Consider the following 22976-nt stretch of genomic DNA (forward strand, 5'->3'; position numbering starts at 1 on the left):
AGAGGGGAGATTGAGATGAGATCTTACGAAGAAATGTTTTGCTGTGAGGGTGGGGAGGCCCTGGCCCAGGTTGCCCAGAGCAGTGGTGGCTGCCCCATCCTTGGGGGTGTTCCAGGCCAAGTTGGATGGGGCTTGGATCACCCTAATCCAGTGGGAGGTGTCCCTGCCCATGGCAGGGGGTGGAACTGGCTGGGCTTTGAGGTCCCTTCCAACACAAACCATTCCATGATTCTATGATATGTCAGGGAATATGCCTTGATTTTGCAGATGGTGGCCACTGCCATTCGGGGCTGTAGCACAAGGAACGAGGAAGAAGGAGTCACGTTTGCAGTTTCAGCAAAATGAAGAGCCTCCTGTTCATATCTGGGCAGTGGCTGCCTTTCCCCCTTAGTCTGATTATATTCCTGTAAAGTTTGGACCAGAAAGTCACATTACGCTAGTCATAGTTAATTCTGAGTAAGAAGCAGCTAATACAACTTAAAAAGCCAAGAAAGTTCTTTAAACAAACTTCCCACTGTTCATTCTGGCCATTCGTAGAATCATAGAATCACTAGGTTGGAAAGGACCCACTGGATCATCGAGTCCAACCATTCCCATCAATCACTAAACCACGTTCCTTAGCACCTCATCCACCCGTCCCTTAAACCCCTCCAGGGAAGGGGACTCAACCCCCTCCCTGGGCAGCCTCTGCCAGGGCCCAATGACCCTTTCCCTGAAATATTTTTTCCTGATGTCCAGCCTGACCCTCCCCTGGTGGAGCCTGAGGCCATTCCCTCTCGTCCTGTCCCCTGTCACTGGGGAGAAGAGGCCATTCCTCACTGGATCCATTGTACCTCACACCCATCTGCGCAGAGAAAGCACGTTTGCCCTGGGCCGTTCTGTATTTGTTGATATCGCAGTGCTCCCCCAGCAGCACGCAGGCACAGCCCATCGCGCTCACATATGATGGATCCTCTTGGGATATGGGTTCATTCTGCACGTCCTGCCTTGCAGCAGCAGCTCCTGGGGTTGCAGGGAGGGCTCAACACCTCTGTGCTGCCTTTGGCTGTAGCATCGCCCTAGGAATGAAGGTTTCTCTTCATTAAACTGGAATATCTCCCACTTACCGTCACTGCTCATGGCAGGAAGGTTCTGCTTGACTTACAACTGCCAGAAAAAATAGCAGGGACACACCGAGCTCGGTAGGAAGAACTCATGAAACCCCAGATTCTGTGCAGCCAGTCGCCCACGGGGAGGGGTAGAGGAACCACAGCAGAGAAGGTGTGTTGTAATCAGATACAGTTTTAATGAATTGTACGCAAGTTTACAGCTCAGACATTTCCTCGTAATGACGACTGCAAACACGGCTGATCACACCCGGAGTGCAAAACCGGACTCCATGCAATCCACAAGCCAGAGGTACTTCCAAGATCACCAAGAATTACCCCGATAACAGTGTGGTGCAAACCAAACACTGCTTTTAGGACGCAAGTCACAGATTATTTGTCACAGTTAGCGGAGACCACGGACATTCCAGCTCTGGCTTCCCACTCCACACAGAAACAAGGACTCGGCATGTAGTGTTGCATTACCAGCTGCATCCCACAAGGGAGCTCCCTGCCCTCCCCACCCCTGCGACAAATCTCTCTCCGTTTGGAGGGGAGCGATCGGAGAACGCTGGATCGCTATTATCCCTCGAACTTCGAGGTGGAGTATTTCCAGACCTGTGTGACAGTATCCACCCCACTTACAACGGAAACTACAGGCCGTGGCTTATTTTTAGAAACACTAACATAGCTGACCAGGTTTCAGGAATGTGTTTCAGAACATGATTTCACTCTCAAGACACTACGGAAAAAGCGCTTTGCAGTCTTTTGGTGCACTGAAAGGCATTGATTTAACACCATGAGAAAAAAAACCCAAAACACCCACAAACATTCAACTCCCTAACACAAGAGTCTTTGGTGGAAGCTGAGTTAAAGTAACCGTTTACCACTTTGGAGTGATTGAGAGTTCAGCAGCTGAGCAGATCTCGTTCAGCCTTGCTGAATTCCACTGAAGATGCGCTGGGATTGCTTACACGGGTTTGCTGTTAGCGCTTCCTATCACCTGGGTGCCTCATGCATAGTGTGAATTAGAGATTGAGTGTGTGCTGTCTTCAAGACACAAAGATTGTAAACTTATTGCCACGTACAACTGGGGCTGCGCTGGCTGGGAGGGAGGGGAGGTAGGGGAGAGTCCCAAAAACACTGCAGCAGGCAGCGCAAAGCACAAGTTAACACCAGGGCAGCTGGTCCTGGTACGTGCGCTGCACAAACAGCATGGTAGTGAGGCACAGAGAGCCAAGCCACGCCAACTGCTTTTCTTTTTTGCATGCAGAAACTCTGGTTAATCACTTTGAAGAGAGACCTTAAATGCGTTCAAGCTGAAGTTGGCAATGCATAAGAACCAGTCCCTCTCCCAGCATGAATCTAAGATTGTCACAGGGCTGTGCACGAGGACCCCAGGCAAGTAACAGAATTTACTACAGTTTTAAATAGAGATGAAACCCATGGTTCTGTTCAGAAAACTGACTTCAAAATGCTGCATTTTGAGGCCATAGAGCTCTTATTTGATAAAGATCACTCGTTGCGTGGCAAAGAAAACAATTACCATTACTCTTCCCCATTCATTGAAAAAGGTGAGCTTCAGAGACCATGGAAATGAAACTTCCACTTAACAATTCCTCATACTGGCAGTGCAGGATTAGGAGGAACACAGGCTGGAAATGAGAAGGATGTCGGACTAACTGGCATCGAAATTTAGTTTTCTGACTGTAACCAAGAGTCCCATTACTGCACAGGGCACGTGCAGAGATTCAAACAAGCTGCCCCCACTCCCCAAAAGACTGAAACCCATCTAAGTGCTGGCTGTACGCTGGCAGGACCATTAGGTGCCAGGGCACGGTTACCTTGCTCTTTGCATAAAGTGCTTGAAGAAAATAAAAGCTGCCAAAATGCCAGCTGGGAACGCAGCCTGACCTGGACCAGGGCTGTAAAGATGCCCACATGCCTCGCAGCGCCTTGGTGCGTTCTCCCTTTCTCCCTTGGCCGGCAGTGCGGGATGGCAAGGTCTGAACCGCACACAGCTCAGCTCTGCCTCACCGACACGGACACACTGGAGAGGCAAGGAGCTCTGCTCCAGGCATGGAGGGGAACAGGTTAACGCTAACCCAGCAGCACTGAAAGAAGTTTCACAGAATTATCCAAAAGCAAATTTGCAAGTAAAATGTAGGAAACCTGAACCCAGCGAGCAGAGGTGCTGCCTTGGACCCACATGTGATTTATATGCGGTAACTGCTTGTTGCAGTGAAGCACCTTCCCTGTTCCAGACACATCCCTCCACTGCCAAGACCTGCCCTCCCTTCCAGCAGCTTCCATGGTGAATTTAATGGCTCGAGGTCAAGTTCAGCCTCCTGGCTGCAGCCACAGCCACGAACGAGCTGCGTGGACACCAGTCTGGGCCCTCACGCTCAGTCTCCTGGGTGTCCCTGGAATTCACAGTTTGCCATCGCGGTCATTCTCAGCATCTCTCACTGGTCCAGTCCAGCAACAACCGACTTGAGGGAGAGGGGCACATATTCAAAGCAAAACCAAGCACCTTCATGTATATATCTAAACAGAAAACTCAATGCTGAAGAAACACAAGGGAAACCCAGCAATCTCTTTACAGTGCTGCTGTTTTCAAGATGGGGATGGAGGACGGAAAAACCCTAAACCGCCAGCGTGCACCAACATTGCTGACCCTGAGCGCAGCAGGGCAGGCAGCTCCCAGCCCCACACAACACAACCCGGCCTCGGCAAGTCCCTGTTTGCAAGCCAACGCAGCCCCATCGCTTTCAAATATTCTCTCTCCCCACCCCAGGGCTTCAAGACCTCAGCCTGAGCTTCACCCATCCCCTTCCAGGCAATCCCGACGCTGAGCACGTCCAGAACAATTGGCTTTTCTCTTGCAACTGGAGATATATTAGAGGGGAAAGGAAACCCAGAGCAGTTGGTAACTCCTATTCACAGGTGCTTTGCTACTCAGCTCCCACTCCTCAAGGTCTTTCTATCCATCCTTCCCTTACACTGCTGGGCTTAACAGCCAGCAGCGAGTCAGCCCTGGGCTGTGCAACCCTCTGCTCTGTTTAAGCACCCTTCACGTGCCTCTTTAATATCCATTTAATGCTTATTATTTGGACATCGGACAAAGCTATGTACTGGAGGTGGAGGCAGGCTTTTTCCCTGCAAAATTAGGCTGAAATCTTTTTTTGGCTGCAGCAGCTCTCCCGGGTGTGACTCCAGCAAGCTTTGAGGAGCTACGGCTGACCCTGCCCTCTCTCGGTGTGGCAGTATTCACAGAGCTCTCTCTCCAACTACAAACACATCACAAAGTGAGCTGGGGAGGAACCTGCTCTACATCGACTGGTCCTGATCAACCTACCCGCTGCTCCAGCAGCTCCCCTGCAAACACACAAAGACCTCAGAGTCACTCACGGGAGACCCTCAAATGCAAAATGTGTCCTTTACCCTCAGCACAGGGCTCCAGCTCCCATGACAGTGGCCGAATGCCCCGGGGAAACAGTCACTGTGAGGCTTTTAGGAGACTTAGCCAGATGCCACTGGAGTCAATGGAGATGTTTCTTCCATCCGTGTCAAGTCCTTAAAAATAAAACTACCACAATTTTTTTCCTGGGAGCACAAGCAACTGCTAGAAGGAAGGATCACAGCACTGCAAAGATTCATCACCAGCCAGGAGCTGAAAACTAGATATTGCCCCTACAGCTGAGTATTTTGAAAGCCCGTCCACACTGTTGAGTTGCCTTTGTGGGGAAGAAATAGCAGATCCAAGACAACTTACACAACCAGGCAGTTTGCAAAATAAAGATGGGAGGTTTCACTTTGTCTTATATCACTGAAAAGAGAAGGAAGCAAAGTCTGCTTAGATTCTACCCAGTGATTTTTCACCTAAACACCACGCTGGGATTCACTGCACCAGCAGCTGAACAATGAGTAAGAGGTTGTCTTTCTCTTTGGGAACACGGTAGAAAGCAGAATATTTTGGAAGTAGAGCAAACGTTACCAAAAGAGGGTGAACAGATTTTGTTTAGACTCATCCTTAATCAACTAGAAAGCAAAAGGCAGAGTCAAGCTCTCCGCTAGCACACACCAGTCTGACCAGCTGGCAGCCAGCGCCGATCACACCGAACAAGGTACGGGGAGCAGGACATCTACTGACTTGTTTGCTTAATAAGTTTTTCCATACGGTGTTATTTTTAATACTGTGAAAATACACGTCTCTCTCCTTCATAACACTGTAAGCAAATTTCTGGGTCCTACGCTTTGGCATAAACCAGACAGGGACGCGCGTGCTGACCTGAAAGCCGCAGAGCCACAGCAGGAGCAGCCTGGCAGATTTGCTTTGCTGAAGTTTGTGCATCTCAGAGTTTGCACAACAAGCGACTGGTGGCACCGTGAGTCCTTTCTCCGGTTCCTCCAGGCTCCAGCACAGGCACAAACGCTTCCACAGCAAGCAAAGAAACGCTGCCCACCCGATACCTGGGGGCTGCTCACCTCAGTGCCGCACAAACATGTTGGGACCCACTGGCGCGACTCTCACTTCGTGTGCACATGACTCACGACCACACACGACAGACTCGCGTGGAGCCACGGCTGCCAGGGCTGCATCGCTGCCACGCAGCAGGAACAACCACCTTGCTCCCTTCAGCAAGTCCCCATGAAAAGAAGCCACAATAACCCTTTAACCTGCAAAATCACTTCCTTCCCAGAGCACTAGCAAGTCCCGCTTGACTTACTCTGTAATTAATATACGTTTTCACTTGTCTTATAATGCATTTCCCCAGCCAGGACCAGAAAACACAGAATATTTCTCATTTGAAAAAGCATCTAAAAAATAAATGGGAGGGGAAGACAGTGAGAGGAGGGTAAGAAACAACTGAAAAGTATATGAAGATCCTGAGAGCCAGCCGTTTAGACGAACTAACATAACTTAAAATGGTTCCCCTATGGATCACTGCAAATAGAGTTCTGACCAAAAAATAATAATTATTGCATATATATATATTGCTACGTCATTCATTTCAACTACGAGGTTCAAGGTCCTGGGAGAGGTGGTCCTGCGGGAAGCACACCTCCCAGCTCACAGCAGATTAAGGCTTTTGCTTTCCTGCTTTGGAAGGAAAGGGTGCAGAAGCAAATGGATCCCCGCCGGCCATCTCCGTAGTCCTGGAAGACAGAGGGGCAACAGAGACAGATCCTGCTATCGCCTGTCTGTTGGTCTGAGAAACCACTTTGTAAGCAGCTATGGGCTTGGCTTCCAGGCCCTGCCCATCTTCTGGGCTGTAGTGACGGGAATACTTCGACAAGGATTGTGGACGGAAAGGCTTGTTAACCACGGAGCCCAGCACGGCCTCCTGGGGCTGCGCGTGTCCTCCTTGGTTCCTCTCACTGGGTGCACCACCCTGCTCTGGCAGCGCACCCTTAGAGGGGATGTTTTCCTGGGTCTCCCCGGCTCTTACGGAAGAGGGATGAAGGTTGCTTGGCGGAGTAAACCTGGCAGAGGGATATGGAGATCTCACTGAGGCCAAATCCAGGCTTGGGAACATCGGGTTAGCTCTGTGTTGGACATCGCTTCCTTGACTTTGGAAAATGGATGGTCTGAACGGTTCCTTAGACGTACTATGGGAAGTCAACTCTTCCATGCTTTTCTTTTTAGTGAAAGGGGCTCTCAGAAATACATCCGCTTCTTCCGGATGCCTAAGAGCCACGTGGCCCTTGGAGATAAAAGGAGCTTTGGTAAAGACATCCACCTCATCAGGCACTTTTCTCGAGCTTCGGAAAGGAGCTGTGGCAAAAACATCCGGTTCGTTAAAAACCTCCCCAGTGTGCAACAGGAAGGCAGGGAACAGCGTCTCTCCTGCTCTGGCCTGGGAAGACTGGGAGTGGGGATCTTCTTTGGAGGCCTCATGTCTTTCCCTGGGCACAGACTGCAGGAACCCTGTGCACAACTTGCTGGCTTCCTCCTCGTCTTCTGAATCCATCAGCAAAGGCCTGGAGCCACTGCAATCCAAAATATCCCCTTCGTGGTCTGTCCCCTCTCCTTCGCTGCTGTAGAAGGAGCTGTTGCTTGAAGGACCATCTCTCATTAAGTAGTCCGACTCGGAGTTGCGCTGTGTTTTCACCTCCGGTATCTCAGACTGACCTTTGTACAAAGCGAGGCCATCACTGCCAGAAGGTCCTTTACAGAGCTCAAGGGCTACAGCTGGGAACAGGGCTGGATCCCTCTGCAGACCTAAAAACACAAGAGAAGAGTGTTACTCGACAAGTTCCATCTCCTCCGTTCCAAATAAGAATGAAAGGTACTTATTACACAAGGAGTGTCATGCCGGTCAGATCTGAACCACCATCACACATGGAAATGGGAAGGAGAGGGAGGGCAAATCAAAGAAAATAAAAATGCCAGGGAAGATATTCACGACACACAAACTCACACACAGCTCGGCGCTGCCGCACAGCTCAGGGACACCATGAGTACCACTTCTCAGAGAGCAATGGAAGATGTTTGACACACGAATGAGCACGCTCTCAGCACCATTCCACAAGGTTTTCTCTGCCACTCATGATGACGACCACTGTCAGAGAGGTCCTCACTTTGCACCCCTGCTGCCTGGAGTGAAGCTCCCAGCACAGACAAGTTCTGCTGCTGCATTCTGCACTGCTGCTTATCGACTGCGCTACGAGCTGATATACAGGCAAAGCCTGTATTTATGAGCCATCCCACGGATACGTAGGAGAACTCGGGCACAGGGATGCCCTACAACCTGCTAAAATAACATTCACATTTCAAAGAATGAAGGTTGACCTACAGCTTTGAATGAATCCTGGAAAATACAGCAGCGTTACTTTAAACCACTGCAAGACAAATGATTGTAAACGCTCCCTACGGTGACTTCAAATTGAGGATCTGACGTAACTAGCAAACTGGCTCGGTTCTGCAACAAGACAGTGCGGAAAGGGCTTGCTGTTCTGCTCTTCTCTAATCACAAGAGCCAAAGGTGGGGTTGGTTTTGCCTTACAACTCACACAGACAGAATAGAAGATCTCTTACCTTCAGAGAACTATTGGCAGGGTAGGAGTGTGGCATTGGGCTCATGTTAGCAAGAGGACAGGAAAAAAGGCACATGAAAACTAAGCAGTATGAATTGCAGGAAGAACAAGAAGGGAAAGGAGGTTGGTTGTATCCACTGTGGGTGAAGGACAAGGGAGGCGCGACCCAACCCACCCTGCTGGGACAAAGCAGCATCGTCGCAGCCAAACTCTCCCCAGGCGAATTGTTCGCCTGTGGATCTGTGGATCAAGGCCACAGATCTACGCAAGTGAACCTGTGCACTCACTTCTCACAATTAAAAACACAGCAGTCATTCATTAGGCATAAAATTGGTATTTATTGGGAAACTATTCACTTCTATACATTACACTGCGAACAAAGACAGTGCAGATATGTGAACATTTGTTACGTTACTCTACAAAATCCTATCCGTCCTTCCTGAAGCTGTGGGGTCAGCAATGGTTTAACCTTAGATGCTGCTCTGAGGTTCCAGGAGCGGTAAGTCCGCAGGGAGGTCTCTTCAAGGAGGCTGCTTATGTATTTATCACCGTGAGATTTTGAGAACACAGGCTGCAGCAGCGCAAGACTGGTTGCCACATCATGCAAACACCTCTGAATTACCCACTCCCCACTGAAATCTAGCGTACAGGAAAGCAAAGGGAAGAAAAAGGCATTTACCATGGTGAACATCATGTCAATGCAACCCCACGGTCCACTCAGCGAATCATAGAATCACTAGGTTGGAAAAGACCTTTGAGATCACCAACTCCAACTGTACCTGTCCACTACTAAACTAGATCCCTAAGCACTTAATCTACCTGCCTTTTAAACCCCTCCAGGGATGGTAAGACTTCTCACAAGAATAGTGCAAACAAATCATTTGATCAGTTTTCTGTTTTAAGGGTTCCTTGTGTCAATGGTGGCGTTAAGGGCAGAGCAAGCGCCGGGCCAGCGGGATACAAGCCCGTGTGTTTAGGACAGCAGCGTGTGTCTCTGAACCTGGCGGCCCTGTGTGACAGGCAGAATGCTCTATTTTGGGAAAAAATGATTACTAGTTTGGCTTTTAGAAAGGGTCAAAAGGCTTCTTAATTCCTTTGTTCTTGGAGCAGTGGAGTTTTTCCTTGTACTGAGATTCCTAGAAGCACTATCACTGAACAACAGCGCAGACCGACCCCACACAGCGGTATTGGAGGGGAGACACCAAGGCAGAACAGCAAAGGTCAGCATCATAGAATCATGGAATCATAGAATCACCAGGTTGGAAAAGACCCATCAGATCATTGAGTCCAACCATTCCCATCAATCACTAAACCATGTCCCTCAGCACCTCGTCCACCTGTCCCTTAAACCCCTCCAGGGAAGGGGACTCAACCCCCTCCCTAGGTAGCCTGTTCCAGTGCCCAATGACCCTTTCTGTGAAATACTTCTTCCTAATGTTCAGCCTGAACCTCCCCTGGTGGAGCTTGAGGCCATTCCCTCTCGTCCTGTCCCCTGTCCCTTGGGAGAAGAGCCCAGCTCCCTCCTCTTCACAACCTCCTTTCAAGGAGTTGCAGAGAGCAATGAGGTCTCCCCTCAGCCTCCTCTTCTCCAGCCTAAACACCCACAGCTCTCTCAGACACTCCTCGCAATCCTTGTTCTCCAGCCCCCTCACCAGCTTCATTGCTCTTCTCTGGACTCGCTCCAGAGCCTCAACATCCTTCTTGTGCTGAGGGGCCAGAACTGACCCCAGGATTCGAGGAGCGGTCTCCCCAGGGCCGAGTCCAGAGGGAGAAGAACCTCCCTGGCCCTGCTGGCCACGCCGGGTCTGATCCAAGCCAAGATGCCCTTGGCCTTCTTGGCCACCTGGGCCCCTGCTGGCTCCTGTTCAACCAACACCCCCAGGTCCTTCTCCTCCAGGCAGTTTCCAGCCAGGCTTCTCCCAGTCTGTAGCACTGCACAAGGTTGTTGTGCCCCAAGTGCAGGACCCGGCATTTGGCCTTGTTAAACCTCCTGCCGTTGGTCTCAGCTCACCATGGCTGGACAACAACTCAGGCAGCAGAATTCAATATTCGTGCCCAAAGCTGTCGCACAGCAGTGGATCTGGGAGCAGACCTGGGTTCTTCAGTTCTAGAAGACAAGGAATTGAATGCCCTGGTTTTGACACCGGTCATTTGCACCATGCAAAGCAAGACAAGGGAGGTTATCAAACACGCTAACCCCCCCCGCAACCCCGCCATCCTGTCCTTAGAACAACCCCAGCCAAGCCACCCACCCTTCCTCGCAAGGAACAACGAGATCCGATGCTGTGCGTGAAGCCTGCGCTTCTGTGCGTAGGCCTGCCTGTCCCCACAGCTTCTTTCAGTTACAGAAATAGACCACACAGAAGAGAAAATAAACACAAAGCAAACCTCCTCGCCACCCCACTCCATCGAGGATTCCTGACAGAACAATGCAGCACCCACACACCTTGGCAAAGAGAAGGCACGGGAACTCCTCTCAACCACTGCTGTAAGTGTGCGACCCACGAACCTCTGTCCTCACAGCGCTACCCCACGCGACATTTGCGCTTCTCCTAGAGCTGAGTCAGCTGCTCCCCAACTCCGAGCGATTCCTAGGAGAGCGCTTGAACTAGAAAAGTAGCGGCTAAAAAGGAAATCAGAGAATCGTGGAATAGTTTGGGGTGGAAGGGACTTCAAAGCCCACCCAGTCCCACCCCTGCCATGGGCAGGGACACCTCCCACTGGATCAGGGGCTCCAAGCCCCATCCAACCTGGCCTTGAACCCCTCCAGGGATGGGGCAGCCACCACTGCTCTGGGAAACCTGGGCCAGGGCCTCCCCACCCTCATTGTGAGGAATTTCTTCCTAATGGCCAATCTAAACCTTCCCCCTTCCAATTTAAAGCTATTCCCTCTCATCCTATCACTCCAGGCCCATGCAAAAAGCCCCTCCCCAGCTTTCCTGGAGCCCCTTTCCATACTGGAAGCTGCTCTAGGATCGCCCCAGAGCCTTCTCTTCACCAGGCTTAACAACCCCAACTCTCTCAGCCTGTCCTCAGAGCAAAGGTTCTCCAGCCCTGAGATCATCTTCATGATGATCATTATTTACTCCAATCAGACACGCTCCAGTGGCACCGCAGCGCGTCGGGTGCTCAAGGGCACTTTCTGTATTCAGAGGCTCATGTGCTCCACATTTTATGTTTTGGATACCCCAAAATGTGCTGAACTCTGCCTTTGGTTTACTCGTATCTGAGCTTTCATTGTAACAACAACATTTGGTTTTAATCGATTTCTAGATAAGGTGGCTTTCAAAAGTCACTGGAGGCAACATCCTGCAAGCTTTCAAGGTGAAGGATGCAGTCATCATTCATTTCCAAGAAGCTTCCCCTGAAAACGATCCTGTCTACACTGAGATTCTCTCAAGCCACCGTTTGCTTGTGGTAAATGGTTTGTTAGCAGCTGCAGAAGGTCTGCCACAAAGACACCAGCACCGAGAGCCTCCCACCCATCTCTCAGGCTGCTCCAGCAGGTCGCACGCTGCCTGCAGACCTGGCCAAGTCCTCCACACTTGGCCGAGTCCCCAGGAACCGGTCAAGACTCAGACAGCCAGGATTCAGAAAGCTGCACCTTCTGGTTTTGGGAGAGATGCTCCCAACCCAGTGGATACTGTCAGAAACAACACGGATTTGCTGATCTCCGACTGGTGGGTTTAACACTCACGCTCGTCCTGTTAAAAGACAAGCTGGGGAGATTTCCAAAGACACAGTTCAAAACAGAAGCCTTCTCCTCAGAGCAAGCAAGAACCAATATCAAGGTTCCAGCTGTTCCTTTGAACACCTCGCCACCCCGAAACCAGAGTTTAACCTTGCATCCAGAGCACAACCTCGACCCAAGAGGAAATCACTCCGTGTTCTGTGGGTGCACTTGTAGCATCCTCGCAGGAGGATCCATCGATAGAGCAAACGCCAAGAACTCCCCGTCCCCCCGAGGTGAGTGGACAGCACATCCCAGGTTTGTTCCTTACTGACCCCGTGCCCCTTGAAAGGGCCACAAACATCTCCCACGGCTTCAAACGCGGCTCCAGCCACAGCTACGTCTGGATAACAGACACCTAAAACCATCTGCTTCATTGTCTCCTTTGCCCACCCCGATCCACGAACGGCTACTTGAAACAGCAATAAAATAAACATTCACATCTGCTTATTTAATAGATTATTCACAACCCAGTGCATTTATAATTTTTTCCAGAACCCTTGAACAAGCGCCATTAGATTTAAAATCTTAAACATTCTTTAAAAGTACTTTAATTCACAGAAATCTTTGTTGCTAATATACAGTAGATGGTTACTTTTTAAAATCCATTCTCTTTTCATATAATCTCAGTATCTGACTATACAATAACTTTCTATCTATAGCGTCTTCGTGTTTTCCAGTCCGGCTCGCCTGTGCTTTAGGAATATAAAACAAAAAAAATAATAAAGTTCTATCCACAATTTTAACTAAGGTCATTTCCATAGTTCTCATGTAAAGCTTCTCTTGGAAAGTGCAGTATACACAGGTCATGATACAACACGCTTAAGCAATACTTTTATTATTAAGTGTAGGTTTGAAAAGAAGAATAATGTAGAGCAGACACGATCGACGGCAGTTCTATTTACAGAATTTGTTAAACTAAGTGTTGGGGGTGAACAGCGGAGAGACCGGATGGGGAAGGAGTAGTCACGAACTTTGATCTCGTTCCTTCTCAGCGAGGGGTCAGCACAGACATTTTCAGTCGTTCGTACTTTCGCACATGGGAACTGCACTGTTACTAATACGGCTACGTACACGTACACGAGGTTAGCAGGAAGCTACTGCTTATTCCACTACAGAGGGAGAGTCCTGCTGGTCAGAAAGAGCTTTCAAATACAAGAGAGAAATTCCGGACTTCGGGACCAAAAGCCAATGAGAACAAGGTTAGCGGATCCAGCTAGTTGACAAACTAAGCGTGTGAAAGGGAAAAGAAAAGGTCAAGCCCACCGAGTTGTAGCAGCACTTATTTCAAACCATCTGACCCAAGTGCAGGCCTGTTCCACAAGGATCGAGGGTGGAACGAAGCCCATGGCAATCTCTGTCTACTGAGAGCGATGGTGCCGTCCTGAACGGGTTTGCGCTGTCTGCAGGTACAAGAGAAAACGGGGAACCCAGAACAGATACCAGATGCTTGACTAAAACCAGGATTTAAAAATAGACAAACAACCGCAGGACGATTTGTTTCATACACAATTTACAGTAGGTTGGGAGCTTTTTCTTTTTGTCCAGTCAAACACGGAAGTCACAGAAAATACATCTGCTGCTGCCACAATGCCCTCTTCATCCCAAAAAGGTGAACAAAACGCTAGTCCCGGCCATACTCACATGCGTGTGGTTCAAAACCTTGTCAAATTTCTCTTAGGGTCATTTTCTGCAGCTTTAACCACCCGGTTTGGTTTTTCTTTTGTTCTTTTTCTTTCCCCCGCCCCGTTCCCTAAGGAAGGGGGATTGTTAAAGAGCAACCGATAGCTGGGGGCAGTCCGGAAAACTCTTCATGTGCCCCATCAGCCCCTGTGAAGCCGGCACTGGCCATCGCGAGCCACCAGCGCTCCTAGCCCTGTGCTGCAGGAGGGGCACAGCCCGAGGGATTTTACTGGTCCCCTTTCCTGCTCACCGGAAAAATGGGAAAAAAACCCAAAAAAAAACCAACCCCAAAACACAAAGATTGAAAACACAGTTGTTCACGCACTACTCTGGGGAGAAAGGAATCTGCGGTACGCAGGGGTCACACAGCAGCTATGATTAACTAACTCGTTAGGGTGAGGCTTCCCGGGGCTCCCGGCAGCAGGAGAGGCGCAGCGGGAGCCACAGCGGGTTGGACCAGTTCCGAAAGCCTGGAGAACCGGCCAGGATCCTTCCCAGGGCAGGGGAAGACAGGGAGAAAGGTGAGCGACTGTCTCTTGTTGGCAGATTTGTTTTGCTTTTAATTAAGGGGAGCGTGTGTTGGGGGGAGCCCAAAAGAACCACAACGGAAGGAAACTCTTCTGGAAATGAAAACGGAGGCTTAGGTACGTTACAGAAACTGCGTCTGCTACTGTGTCACTGCTACAGGTCTATGAGCTGATCCACCAGCAGCAAAGACCTGGCTATGTTGGGAAGACTGGACTCAGAGCTTCCACTGTTGTTTCTAGAATGCCCACCTGAAAGTGCGAGAGATAGGAATTCAGTATTGAACAGGACACACACACACGACAGTTTCAGATGTTCAAGCAAGCAAGAAAGAAAAAAAAGTCAAAGCAAAACAGAAAATTGGCTCAAGCTCTTCTCGTTACTTACATCACAACAACATTCCCCTGCTTGCTCTGCTGCCCTCTCCCCACCCCCTGCCCTGCCTTGCTAGACTTGCATGGAAACACATCGCAGCATCTAACAGATCTTTACAAACCAGCCCTTCTGTCCATACTGAAGGATCTACGGAGCGATCACAAGAACTCCCACCACCTCTAGTTCCAAATTTGAAATCCTGAAATCGGTTGCTGCTTTAAGAGCATCTTTCAGTGGCGAAGGGTGGCTGAGCTATCATGTGGCTTTAAAATCGGTGCTTTGATACTGAAGGAAAGATGCTTCTCTTTACAAGCAGCCCATCTTCACACAGGTTTGGTAAAAATCATCTGGCTTTGAGCAGGAGCAGTGTCTAATACCTGCACCCTCCTTCTCATGAGCACTGGTCTTTGAAAACTGGCCTTAGGTGCAGAGAGGGGCACAGAGCGCTCATGCTCTAAACAAAAATGTGCACTGGGGAGGTCAAAAAAGTTCTATAAAGCTAAAAAAAAAAATAACGCACCACAAAAAAGGAAGCCCTGGAATTTGCTTTTGAACCTGCACTAGGCCAGTGAAAGCTGTCATCAAAGCCTTTCAACAACCAAAGAGCAGAGCTGTTTGACTGCCCAGGCTAAACCGCCGCTGCTTTAAAGGAAACAGCCCTACACCAGACCGGAGAGGTTTGCGAAGATCTACTGCGACCTAAGTGACAGGAATCTGTGAAGGGAGGAACGTTCCAGTCTCTGTCCTAAGGACTCTGCTCAGAGCTCTTCAAAGGAGGTGGGTGCCATCTCCCCAGCTTCTTGCACTCGGTTCCCGCAAACACCTTTGAAAGGTGTCAGTGGGAAGTGAAAAAACTCACTTCCAGCAGGAGTTTCGGAGTTATAAAGGATTATCATCATCTCCTTCACTAGCGCCTTCACTTAAGTCAAGAGGACTCCTTCCACTGGCTCCAACGGTCCAGAGGAGCGTGAGGAAGGCGGCTCTCGCTGCCTCCAGCCCGGGGGATGTGCCTGCCTGACTCTGCTACAAACGATTTCATGGAACCTAAAGATGCTGGCACGGCTTTTCCCTTTCTGGACATGCAACCTTCTCGCAGAGAGAATCCAGAGATATCTCCAGGCCAATGTAAATCAGAGACTAAGCTCACTAAACACTATAACGAGTGTCTCGCAGTTTACAATTTGAATCACTTCACATGTGCTGCAGCACCACTGCCCCAGAACTTTTCCTGTTTCCCCGAATCCTGGCTTACCTTGTGAATTTTTGGATATCAACACTGGAATTGGGTCAAACTCATCTTCTGTCACTTTTTCAGAGCCCTCAGGAGCATCAAAGCCTGATATCAGGTTAGTATCTTCTGCAGCATAAAGGAGAGACAGAGGTAAAGAAGCACAGACAGCAGAGAGGCTGGTTAGAATGGCTAAGAAGTGTTAGAACCTCTTCACGTATTCAGAGACAGCGTTTAGAAGCAGAAGTTTCAATTAAAAGGTGAAATAAAGTTGGTAAGTCTTTGGTAAAGGAAGTTAGAGACCCAATTAAATACCAAAGCGGAGGGAAAACCAAACCAAACCAAACCAAAAAGCGAGCCAAGTCATGAGAACCAAAATAAAATCTGGCCAATGTGAAAGCTTCACAAGTGGCAGAGTTCAGAGCTGGGGCAAAAGCCAGAGACTGAAGTGTTCTCTGTCATCATCCAGTCAGATATTAGTACAGTTTGAGAGCACAATCTGGCTCTCCCGTTCCCAGCTCTCAAGCACAGGGAGGAGAAAAGGGCTGGGAAAACAAAAAACCACAGAAGAAATTCCAGTCATCCATGTGAGACAAGACCCCTGAGCTTTCACCTGCATCGATAAAACATGAAGTGCAACATGAAGGTAGATTGCTGAGGAGTTTAAATGCCTGAAGGCGTAACAAGATACAAAATGAGAGGTTTCTAAAGGCCCCTAGAGCAGTTCTGGCACATCATTCTATAGATTTCAAAGCACGGCAGCTGTAGTCAGACACTCGGTGGGAGGCACTTTCCATGATCTCCACAGCAGAGGAGACATTTATCGGCCTTATCAGGCAATTACGTACCTTTAGAGACTTTCGTACTCTCACTGTGTATCACTACATGTTCCTATTAGACACCAAAAATACCTTCCCCAATCTGGTCCTCAGTTACTACATGACATATTTCTGAAAGCCTAGCAAGGATGTGTACAAGTCAGTGGTTTCCAAGGAACAGGAGCATTCCTGTTTGACTCGGATCAAGAATAAAAGCTCTTTACTGAAAGCTGACAAATACACTGATGAGTTTTGGGCAAAGGGAAGCAAGAAACCACTTGTGGAAATTCACTGTCTTCTGGAGGATCGGACCCAGAAAGAACCCACAAGTTTATAGATGTCTGACCTGTAAAGTGTCAAACTCGAAGAGTTTTCACCTTAACAGACAGTCCCATCGCTCTGTCTCTGGAGTTAATTATTTATGGCTCTTCTCAGCGCCCCCAAGAGCCTTTGCAATCATCTTATTCCATTTTACGTCATTTATACGCGCAACTGCTCACAGCTCCAGCGTTTGCTGCGCAAGAAGCTCCTGAAGGAGCTCGGCTCAGCCCGGGATTGTCTTCTCCAAGAAGAGGGACAGCCCGGGCAGTGTCCCTGTTGGGGCAAAACTCCTTCCAACACGTCTAAGCTCACCTCAGGGACTTTGAATCACCATAAGAAGACAAAAGTCTCCCCTTGCATCCACGCAGTGTGGCGCTGTATTCGACAAATGGAAATTAAAGAATCCTGAAGGCAAAGGAAAAATATTCAGAGGCCAGAAAAGAGCCCTGTAAAGCACAAGGGTGAGGATGCCACGATGTGGTGGGAGCATCAATCCACACCCAGACCACGGCTGCTTTTCCAAGCCCTCCTGGTCCCACTGATATCTTGCAGCTTCACAAGCCGGTTCCCCCCACGGGCAGCAGCATCTGCCCCACAAGCGCTTTGCAGCTTGCAGACTGGACCAATAAAGCAAACAAGGAGACTAAGGCAACCGGAGAGGGAATGTCCAGAGCTGCCACAGCACGAGCTGAAGCCACATATGAGTTTTTGAAGATTTTGCTGTCTTGCAGCCTCCACTCCCCCAAAGTTTCCCTTTCCAGCCCTCTTCATCCCAGAGAACGGCAGAGCAGTCAGGTGAAGTCACGCAGGAGTCTCCTAGTTTGCTTTCTCGTTAAGTGACACCAACAAGGTTTTACTTTGCTATGTTCCAGTCATGGAGTAAGATCTGCTCGGCACGCGCTTCCAGCCATTTACTCCAAATAAAGCGGAGTGGAACTGTATCGTAGCAATGAGCAATTAGAACAACTGCTTGTTGAAACCCAAAAGCTCTATGAAAAACACGCGTTTTGAAGTGTTATCAAGCATAAAAATTGATTGCAGGCTGCTTTTACAGTGATTCCTCTGAGAATCTTCCATTTTGGGGGATGATGTGACTGAGCAGCCCTGAGGAGAAGGACTTGGGGTGCTGGTTGATGAGAAGCTTGACATGAGCTGGCAATGTGCACTCACAGCCCAGAAACCAACCGTGTCCTGGGCTGCATCAGAAGCAGCGTGGCCAGCAGGGCGAGGGAGGGGATTCTGCCCCTCTGCTCCTCTCTTGTGGAACCTTATCTGGAATATTGTGTCCAGTTCTGGAATCCTCAACATAAGAAGGAGATGGAGCTCTTGGAACGGGTCCAGAGGAGGCCACAAGGATGATTCGAGGGCTGGAGAACCTCCCATAGGAGGAGAGGCTGAGAGTTGGGGTTGTTCAGCCTGGAGAAGAGAAGGCTCTGAGGAGACCTTAAAGTGACCTTTCAGTACCTGAAAGGAGCTACAAGAAAGCTGGAGAGGGACTATTCATAAAGGCTTGTGGTGACAGGACAAGGGGGAACAGATATAAACTGGAGAGGGGCAGATTTAGACTGGACACGAAGAGGAATTTTTTCACTATGAGGGTGGGGAGGCCCTGGCCCAGGTTGCCCGGGGAAGTGGTGGCTGCCCCATCCCTGGAGGGGTTCAAGGCCAGGTTGGATGGGGCTTGGAGCCCCTGATCCAGTGGGAGGTGTCCCTGCCCATGGCAGGGGTGGGACTGGATGATCTTTAAGATCCCTTCCAACTCAGACCATTCTATAATTCTTTGCTAGAGGGGTTCTTTTCAAAGGAGCTGAGCAAAACTCACTGTCCAGGGGCACCCAGTAGTTGGCATTTGTGCTCCGGGCCTCTCTTTCTAAGGCAAGAGAAAGACAGGAGTCCTGGCCTTCTCTCGCACCTGGCAGGCTGTGCACCACCCACCAGTGGCCACACACCTGGCGTATGTGGGAGCCACCCGCTAGCAGCCAGCACTGTCCCCGAGGAAGACGCGCACTGCTCAGACCTCTGCGGCCCGGAACAGGGCCGGGCCAGAACAGAGCAGAAGTTCTTGGTGCAAGTGGCACTCCAGCTGTCAGATCTTCAAATGATTCCAGTGCCACTGCTCCAGCCACACCGCATGGAGAGGGCCTGGGTTTCAGCTGGACAGTCCACAGCCTGGGAAACAAAGCCCTCTGAGCCAGAACCCAGCTTCCTAGGGTCACAGATTCACAGAATGGTTTGGGTTGGAATAGATCTTAAAGTCCCATCTAGTCCCAACCCCCTGCCATGGGCAGAGACACCTCCCACTGGATCAGGGGCTCCAAGCCCCATCCAACCTGGCCTTGAACCCCTCCAGGGATGGGGCAGCCACCACTGCTCTGGGCAACCTGTTCCAGGACCTCCCCACCCTCAGCATGAAGAATTTCTTCCTAATGTCTGATCTAAATCTTCCCCCTTCCAATTTAAAGCCATTCCCCTTGTCCTATCACTCCAGGCCCTTGTAAAAAGTCCCTCCCCAGCTTTCCTGGAGCCCCTTTCCATACTGGAAGCTGCTCTAAGGTCTCCCTGGAGCCTTCTCTTCTCCAGGCTGAACAAGCCCAACTCTCTCAGCCTGTCAGGGTCCTCTGCTCTTGCTTGAGAGCAGGAGGAGAACGGAACTGGGATCACTGCATGGTATTTACCCTCAGGCTCAAATGCTGATGTACTCAAGGGCTGACCTGCAGCTCTCGGCAGCTCTGCTGGTCTGGGTTACTATGAAACTCTCTCATTTTTCAGTTGGATGTTGCACTTGGACTTTTTTGTTGCGACACTGCAGTTGGGACTCACCACCTCTGAAAATTAAAACATTCTCCAGACCTGGAAACATTCAGACAGGTGCTATAGACGCTCGCTCCGACAACCCAAAAACATTCCTTTGGTTTCAAAACCCTGTGACACCAGGAGGGGTGATTATCAGGCCCCCCTCCAGAATTCACAATGCAGCATAAAAGCAGGTCTCAAATGCCACGAGTGAAAAGCAAAACCAGCGTGCGCTCGCTCACAACCCGAGGAAGGGCTGCACACAAAAGCCGATCTTCCAGCCTACTGTGTTCCTTCTGCGCTATCCCCGTTCCATGGGAGATGCCACCTGTCTTGCCAAACTTTGTCTTTACAGCCAAACTGAATATTTTAATCTACATTTTCCCCTTAGCACTTCAGCGGTCATTCCAATTTCCACCAGCTTGAGAAGAACACAAATAATAGCTTTGCGGAGAGGGACTCCACGAACACAGGTCAGAGCATCTGCTTGTGTAAACTGGTGTCAGCTTCACTTCACGATGCCTAACGACCCCGTCCCAGAACCGGTTCCGCGTTAGAAACAAAGGAAGAGTTTACCTTTGTGAGGTTGAGCTGCAAAAGCTACAGGAGCAAACTCATCCAAGAGGTCAGCAGCAGGGTTAGAAAGCAGAGAACAGTCAAGCAGAGAGTCTTCCCCAGTGAGAGAGTCTGGATCCAGGTTAACGTCCAGAGGCCGCACGGTAGCAGTAAACAGGACACAAACACTGTTAAGCTCACATTCTCACATTCCCGTTCCCGTCCGCTTAGTGCGCAAACAGAGCTGTGATGCAAAGCAAGCACGACATCTACCATTACTTGTGATGGAGAAGATTTCTTACTGGTGAAGAAGAGGGATTCCAACACCCTGAACGCCATCAAACGCGTTCTCTGGGGCAAATGGCCCCCTAAAGCCGACTGCGCAACAATAAAATCCCACACGGGTGACAGGGGGAGCGTGGGGAGGCACCCGGGGACGCTGGCAAACCTCAGCGCGCTGGCTGTTTCACAAGAGACCTCTGAAAAGACATCGAGTTCATCTGCTGCAAAAGCAGCCAGGTCAAAGCCATAACAGCCGGAGAGGGACGGGAACTGCCCACTGGCACACCCCAAGGGAACAGACCAAAAGCAGTGGCTACTCCAGATTTAAAAGGCATTTCCTCAGAGCACCCTCCGGCACCGACAGCTCTGGGGCGGTGGGCTGCAGGAATACAAAAACTCCGACCCTCACGGAACCAGGCAGCCCTCACTCGCACACGAGCCCAGTTGGCGCTGGTGGGAAAAGCAGCAGAGATGCTGATGTTCACGAGCTCAGTGCTTTTTGAGTTACCCGGCCCCTGCCCTCCCAGCGCCCTCCTGCCTCACCAACCTGTCCTGTTGGAGGCAACCGACTCGCTCTGTGACACAAGGCGTTGGGGCAGCGGAGCCTCGAGGCCCGGTATGAGACTCTCAACGGCTACGTCAGGTTTTCCTTTCCAAATGCGCAAAATAGCAGAGCAGAGAAGAAGCCAGAGGTTAGTTTGCGAGACACAGCACAAGCAGGAACTAAGGTGGCAGTTGTCTGAATCCTTTAGCGACTCTCTGCAACTTCAGCTACGCCAGGCGCAGCGAGAGGCTGAAGTTGGATCCCGAGGGAAGGCCGGAACCCACCAGTGCTCGTTGGGTTTGAGTTCTTCTGGGGGGCTTTCATTTATTTATTTTGATTTGTGCAAACCCCATTTGAAAATCCCAGAGGGTGGAATGGGAGGTTAACACCACCTGCCCTGCAGCGAAGCAGAACCGGCGCTGGGGAATAACTGTGAGGTTTTGCAAGACCCTTCTCCAGCAGAGATAACACGGGCCTTGAAGAAGCTCCCTTGCATTAGCAGTAACAGATCATTGAAATATCCACCGTAGAGCCCTTGGCACATTCCACTTCAGCCTGTAAAAAGCCAAGATATGGGATCTATCTTTTCATTTTGAGCACTCAGCGGAGCAAAAAGTGATAAAGTCTTATTGAAAACACCCGTCCCCAGCATCGTCTGATGTTGGTGTCCACTACGTGTCTACAAACGATGTTCACCAAGGCTGGAACGAGAGATCTGGTTTTATAGAAACCAAGAAGGGGAAGGGGAGAGGCATGGAAAGCGAACCGTCGCAGTCCTATCAGCCAGGTAGAGGGCTTGGCTGGGTCTGGTCCTTGAGGACCAACATAAAGGTAATGACCAAGGTGTTTAATTAAGGATCAGAATGGTCTCGTTGGTCGGCCTCAGAGAGTTTAATGAACATTTCTGTTTGCACAGCATCGCGGGTCTGGATTTGCAGGATCATCGTCTAAGAGAATTCAGACAACTGCCAGAAATTGCAAAAGGGAGAACAAATCTTGTTATTCAAGTGACTCATTTTATACCTTTCTATTCAAAGCTACAGGGTTGCAACCAGCTAAGGAAGGGACCAAACCCACAAGTGCAGCTGATTGCAATTAAAGGCAGCCTGTAATTATTAGTCATTAGTACAAAATAGGATTCTGCAACACCCCAAAATCGTGGTAGTGCCCGAAGCTTGGGCTCTTGGCTCAGCCCAGCCCAGCACCTTCAGTCTCAGCGTGTGCCCCAGGGCAAAGGCAGCATTGTCCTCGTCCTGCCCAGGGTCGATGAGCGACACTCCAAGCCTTCAGCACAAACGGAGGGATCTTTTGCATCTCCTTTGGTCAAAAACGAACCAGCAGAACACAGAAAGCCCAACCGCGCCGTGTTATTGTGCCAAACCTGGATTTTAAATGCAAACGCCAAGCCTTTGCTGCTCAGGTGCCGTGGGGAAAGGCGGATCTGTCTCGGCAGCATCCGTAACTTCCCATCGCATCGTGTTTCACCAACGCCAGCGGCCGTTGGCGAGCCCGGCAGGGTAAACACGCGGAGTTATCATGCGGGACAAGACATGCCGTGTCAGACAGAGGGGAGGAGGCGCCCTGAGGTTATTTTTACCATTCACAGCGTCTGACGTGCTACCGAAGGGGTCGGCGAGAGGCAGGATATCAGGGAGCAGAAGCGCAGTCTCAGGAGATTTGAGTCCCTCAATCAGTTTTTCTGGGTTAAGCGGGGAAGGAGGAAGGCAGGCAACAGAGAAAAAAAGCAAAACAAAAAAAAAAAGACAACATTAATCAGGTGCTCGGTTGAGCTGCTTGCGGTCAGCGTGTCAGCCCCGAGAGCGTTTGCACGGCTGAGTGTGCAAACACCTCTGTCGCTTCGAGGAGCGAGAGGGCAGCCACTAGCCAGGAAGGGAATCTCACCCGCTGTGTGCGGCTCTCCTGGAGGAGCCACAGAGCCCACAGCTCTTCCACCCCTACCCAAGACCCAAGAGCTTTATGTGGCCACTGAAAACCA

The 22976-nt window shown here is 50.1% G+C and overlaps 1 protein-coding gene across 7 annotated transcripts in view; it reads right to left on the reverse strand.

Moving 5' to 3' along the window:
• Positions 1-1263: 1263 nt before the first annotated feature.
• The window catches only part of AAK1 (AP2 associated kinase 1), a 90830-nt gene continuing 69117 nt past the window's right edge, over positions 1264-22976 (reverse strand). For 2 of the 7 annotated variants that reach the window (XM_069877710.1, XM_069877709.1), the window contains one exon: positions 1264-7311. In XM_069877710.1, the coding sequence (XP_069733811.1) occupies positions 6170-7311 (1142 nt within the window). In that variant the 3' untranslated portion in view covers positions 1264-6169. Of the gene's footprint in view, positions 7312-12281; positions 14316-15688; positions 15797-20175; positions 20287-20983; positions 21086-22577; positions 22680-22976 lie in introns of those variants that run through there. The other 5 variants (XM_069877711.1, XM_069877712.1, XM_069877713.1 and 2 more) reach the window with 5 other exon arrangements.

This window comes from Phaenicophaeus curvirostris, chromosome 27 (genome assembly GCF_032191515.1).
Source record: "Phaenicophaeus curvirostris isolate KB17595 chromosome 27, BPBGC_Pcur_1.0, whole genome shotgun sequence".
Taxonomy (NCBI): Eukaryota; Metazoa; Chordata; class Aves; order Cuculiformes; family Cuculidae; genus Phaenicophaeus; species Phaenicophaeus curvirostris.